The 5,584-nt window shown below is 33.6% G+C and overlaps 1 protein-coding gene across 1 annotated transcript; it reads right to left on the reverse strand.

Annotated features, from left to right (window-relative positions):
* Window positions 1-1,077: 1,077 nt before the first annotated feature.
* LOC143542561 (zinc finger protein ZOP1-like) lies at window positions 1,078-4,549 on the reverse strand. The gene is made up of 6 exons (XM_077035121.1): window positions 4,394-4,549; window positions 2,911-3,111; window positions 2,710-2,815; window positions 1,949-2,044; window positions 1,551-1,874; window positions 1,078-1,247 (listed from the first exon to the last, which is right to left on the reverse strand). The coding sequence occupies exons 1-5, from the start codon at window positions 4,400-4,402 to the stop codon at window positions 1,558-1,560; spliced, it is 729 nt and encodes a 242-aa protein (XP_076891236.1). The 5' UTR covers window positions 4,403-4,549; the 3' UTR covers window positions 1,078-1,247; window positions 1,551-1,557.
* Window positions 4,550-5,584: the final 1,035 nt, after the last annotated feature.

Here is a 5,584-nt window from a genome sequence, read left to right on the forward strand (position 1 = left end):
TTTTGTTTAACACTTAAATTGAAGTCCATTACTGAAAAAGACGGGACTGGTTCCTCAACAGTAATTGCACACACGGAATCGAAGAGCATCTCAAATATGTTTTATAAGTGTTCTAATAAGATCATTCATGCAATTTTTGTTCAAATCAGGTCACTAAATCTTCAAATCAAGCACTGTCATATTTTTTTGTGCGTCAAGTAATGGAGGTCGGGATTTGAAATATATTATATTTTAACAAGTTAAGAAAAACATTAATTGTATTAAAAGTAAAAAATAAAATTCACGTCACCATTTTACATCAACGTCAAAAAAATATAAAACAGATTTTCTTATTTAAGCAAGAGAAAAACATGTTAAACCATATCATTTTAAATAAGATACTAATGTTAGTGACTTAATTGGAACACTTTTTAAATTTAATTACTATTTACAAAGTTACCTGTCTGAGTCTTTTAAATACCAAAATTTGAAAAGGCTTAAAGTTAAATTGACACAAATGTTTCAAACCGATAAAAATAATATGTAAAAATCTTTTTTTGAGTTAAACAGGTCGCATTTGTGTCAACCCATTTAGCAGCCCTATTTCAAACCACCGAATCCGGGCCCTACCTACGCCGTCAGCTTGGCAAGATCAGGGTGTAAGTGCACACAGCCACACATATATAGTCTGCACTTAATAGCCTCTAATATAGTCATTAATACATCGTACTCAGTATATCCCACCAATAGCAAAGCTATGGTAGGGTCTGAGGAGGGTAAGACGTAGACAGCCTTACCTCTACCCCATAAGGATAGAGAGGCTGCTTCCGGTGAGACCCCCGGCTCGATAGTAGTTTTGCATCAAGCCTTAGACATAAGGCACATAGCACTCAATCATCGGGACACCGGCTGATCGGTGCATGTACCCTTGTCTTTCGGCTATCAACGCCACTACATGATGCCTGATTAACCGTCCGTCACTTTTAACGTTATTTTCACGAGATTAGTAAAATAACGTCAAAATTAGTGCAATTTCACTTTTGCCACCCGAGGGTTCACACATATATACATCATATGTGCGCACCGCAAGCAGATTGTAGAATACTGAAAATGATGTGAACCTATGAAATTAAACCGTTATACAAATCTCATGTTCATTTTTAGTTTCAAGATTGAAAACGAGGATCGATCACTGAATTTTACAGCATCGTTTGCGTTTAGCTAGGCCGCTCGTTTCCAGCATCAACGGGTTCCCCATTCATTGGCTTCTGTATTGAAAAAGTTACCATAAACTTATCAGTTATCAGTATAAAACCATACATTCCCTATAAATCTATAATATACTTACGAATGAGTCATTTCATGTTATGCTTTGCCCTAACGGGTCATATGGGCAAGGACAAAGAATTAGCCTAAAAGAAAACGGGTCAAATAATTTGTAGAAAATCGGACAAAAGTGTTTTTGGTCAACCAGACCTGGACCGTTTTGACCCGTTACGCAACCCATTTTGCGACATGCATGACAAATTTGTTAAAACATATTACCACTAAAGATTAGGCAAAACACGCACCGGCATATTAATGTCTATAAAGACCAAGTGAAGATTTTTCTCTCTCCTCGACTCTCTTCCTCGCAGCCTCCCTAGCCTTTAGTGCAGCCGCTTCTTCCTCGGACACAACTTTCGGTTTCGTATCCACTCGCTTTCTCTTGTTTATAGCAAGGGAAGACGGCTTGTTAACAGATCGTGTAGGGTTTACAGTTGACCGTTGAGTTTTAGAGTCTGTTTGACTTTGTGAAGTCAATGACTGTGTAGCAAACATGGGTTTCTTTTGTATAGACCCAGAGGGCTGTTTAGACGCTGCAGCAAAAGCCTCTTCCTGTGTCACCCACTTACCTGTTAGCAAAACAAATAATATTATAACAAGGTTAACCAATTTATAATATTTTTTTAAAGGTTGACCAGTTTACCTAAAGCATCAGTATAGTAGAAGCCCGAGTTAGGATCATAGTAACAACCGTTACTTTTATTGTAGTAATACCCTGATGAGGTGTCATGCTCCCATTCTGTCATTAACAAAAATCATGTACTGTTTCATTTCACTTTATAATATATATATAGGATTGGGATCATATGAGAACTATTTTGAAATTGAGAACTTTGAGAACCATTTTGGACAACAAAAAACCCAAAAATAAAAAGAAATCATAAAACAAAAAAAAAACGCAAAAATAAAAAAAGGTAAAAAAACCAAAATTCTTATTTATCATCCCGGTTTCATAAAAAAAACGTCTCGCTTTAGCTAAATTATACATATATGTATAATATGTACATATATGTACATACATGTTTTTTATACACATATGTACAATTTAAGGTAAATGATAATGTACATATGTGTACATTACGTAACTAGAGATTAAATGAAATTATATATATGTGTATAATACGAATTTTTTTATTTTTTTTTTATTTTTTTATAGAATGAAATATAAGAATTTTGGTTTTTTTACTTTTTCAAAATTTTGTTATTTTTTGAAGTATTTTTTTAGAGGTTTTTTTAGTGGTCCAAAATGGTTCTCAAAGTTTCTCAATTTTCAAATGGTTCTCTTAGGATCCTTACCCTATATGAATTTGCCTTCTGAAAAGTTGATATGTCGTTTTGATAGCTACGAGTCGCTTTCTGCCAGCCAAAATACTCTTTTATAAATTACTGATTATTATTACTAACCTCCTGATGTAGAGCCATCACCGGTCCCTTCACTGCTTATTGGAGCACCTAATGAATTTGCCTTCTGAAAAGTTGATATGTCGTTTTGATAGCTACGAGTCGCTTTCTGCCAGCCAATTATTAAAACAAAATATATAAGAACGGTGACATATTGTGAACAAATTATCCTTCTAAAATAAAATAGCGTATCTTTTTATTTACCTCTTCAATTTGTGTGAGAACGCGTTCGGTTTCCTTGTTCTGTTTATCTTTTTTAACTTTCTCGTCTCTCATGTCAGAGAGCCGCTTGGTGACAGCATCTTTGTGGCGTTGACCAAGTTCATGGTTTCTGATGCTTGAAGGATTATTGGATATGAAGATTTTGCATAAGTCGCACCATTTTTTTCCCTGACTAACCCAATACTGAAAAATAAAAAAATAAAATGTTAGCGAGATAGTAAATGCAATCAAAGTGAGTTTGTAAGTGTTAAGTGTAAATCTAAAGCAAAAAATAGAGGTGCCAATCGTGTCAGGTTGGCTAGTGTAATTGTTGAACCAAATCACGACCCGTGCATTTATTCGCGCCGAAGACATCAACCCTCCCCAGACGCACTTAGATTTATGTAACCCAAAGACGACCCAATTACTGAAATAAGTCAAAAAAGTTTGACGGGTTGCATAGTTAAAGCCCTCGCTTCTTGAAGTTGAAATTACATGTATTGGTATTAATGACGGATCAAGAAGAATGATCATTTAAACCTGTACTACTTATTACTCTTTGAACTTTTGGTTTTCATGTTATGAACATTTTGGTATTTGAACTTTTGGTTTTCATGTTATGAACATTTTGGTATTTGAACTTTTGGTACTTTACTTAGAACATTATTTATTCAAGTTTTGAAATTGCATTTGACTCTTGACTCTTTTAGAACTTTTGGTACTAACTAGATGATATCAAATGTTACATAATAGCTTTTGATTTGTATATGAAGAATAGTATTATTTTCCTAATACATAATATATTTTAATATTTGTTAAAATATTAAAAGTTTGCCACTTCCATTATAAACCATTGATTAACATATTGAATGGTCCAGATCTGTTTCTTACACTTCTCGCAATAAATTGATCTCTCTCCTGAAAACTATGATCATTGATGGGTTGTTTCCCTTAGGGGGCCCTAACCTTTTTTGCGCCTAGCGCCTTTGATAACTATGATGATTGATGGGTTGCAACCAAGTCGTAAACTTGTTAAGCTGGTCGTAAACAGGTTGGCAAGTTAACCCATTTATTACAATCTACCGACCCATTTAACAAGTTTACAACTTGACTGCAACCCATTAAACCATTTAACTAAATGGGTTAAAGAGGTCGTGTTCGGGTTAGCTTAACTAACAGAATCAAAGAAAAATAAAACCAGCTATACATACTAAAACCAGCTAGTTTGGATACAATTATTGAAGCTCATTGAGTATTATAAATCAATTTCTTGGTTCTTTGTCTTATCAATCTCAATGACATTATGTAATTCCACGATAAATCTCCATAAACAAAAAAATAATATAAAAATCGTGAAATCAAGTAATATACCAATCACAGACGATTACACTACTTCATTACAAGAGATAAGATTAAAACCCCTAAATTGATTAATGCAGCTTTAACACAATCTATTAAAACCAGTATTTGGATATAAAGATGGTACCTCAGTCATTGTTTCAAGCTGAATCAGCCAATTGAGTTGTGGGTAAATCAGTACGGATGCTGAATTTCAAAAGCCCCTCAATTTTCTGCACAAATTGCGGTGATTTTGATCAACGAATTAGGGCTCAAATGTTGATTGAAAGAAACGAGCCCTAGAATTTGATCCCCTTTTGTATCAAGAAATAATAATACTCTTATTAACCCCCCGTAAGGTTTGGCTTGTTGCATATATTTCCCTCAAGTTTTTATTAATGCCTTGTGGCACACTTAATCTTTTTATTTACCGAAAGTCGAAAGAGTGAAACCGTGGTTTTCGTCTTTGTGGTTTATTCAGTTTGTTATTCCAGTTTAAAAGTTTATAATTTGACTTTTTAGTCCATAGGGTCTTATTTTCGTTGCAAGTTTTGTTCATCTCGTTAACATATTTTGGACTGAAATAACATATTTTGACAAACTACGAGGATGAAAATTGCAACGAAAATGGAACTTTAGTGACGGAAAAAACAAAATTAAACTACTAGACTGAAATAGAAAATTTTAACAAAACAACAAACACATAGACGTAAACCACACTTTACTCGGAATAGCCAGAAGATTTATATACTTTTTTTCTTTTCTAGTTGAAAAAACTCTTTATTTTTTTGTGTTAGTTAAAACGTTTTTTTCAAATAACCATTAAGAATCATTTAATTTTGGGAAAAGAAAAGAATTATTATAAACTAACACTAATGGCAGAAATATGGCTCGAAGCCGAATTGAGAAACACTTTAAAAGTATCTTAAAACGTAAAGAACTTTTTATCTGGATATGAAGTTTGTTACCTTTAAATTGAGGATGAGCAAAAAGATTGCTTTCGAATCCAAAATAGTGTCTTTTTTGTCAAACTAGAAATTAACGAGTCGATGTATCTAATTACAAACACCCCAAAAATATTTTCGTTGATTGGACCCCATGTAATCCACATAGGGTTGTTTGGACGCCAAGAATCCATTAAGAGGCTATCTTTGAATCGATAAGAGGTAGAGTGTGTTTGATTCACTTAAAAAATGTTTCTTAATGTGTAAGTTTTAGAACATTGTTGACTCATTTAGAGGCTACATTTTAATCGATCAACTCTTTTAATGGCTCGACACAATGTTGACAAACAACCCCTTAGTAGTTAGTAATATACGATCCAACATAACTTTTGCTT

This window comes from Bidens hawaiensis, unplaced genomic scaffold, assembly GCF_021521415.1.
Source record: "Bidens hawaiensis isolate Kalapana, Puna unplaced genomic scaffold, B.hawaiensis_p1.1 tig00012904_1, whole genome shotgun sequence".
Taxonomy (NCBI): Eukaryota; Viridiplantae; Streptophyta; class Magnoliopsida; order Asterales; family Asteraceae; genus Bidens; species Bidens hawaiensis.

What these genes read in the sequence shown, in the direction of transcription:
- LOC143542561 (XM_077035121.1), bottom strand. An exon ending in TTCTCACACAAATTGAAGAG is followed by an intron (nt 2,816 to 2,910) that starts GTAAATAAAAAG and finishes ATTGGCTGGCAG; the next exon opens with AAAGCGACTCGTAGCTATCA. An exon ending in TGATGGCTCTACATCAGGAG is followed by an intron (nt 2,045 to 2,709) that starts GTTAGTAATAAT and finishes TGTTAATGACAG; the next exon opens with AATGGGAGCATGACACCTCA.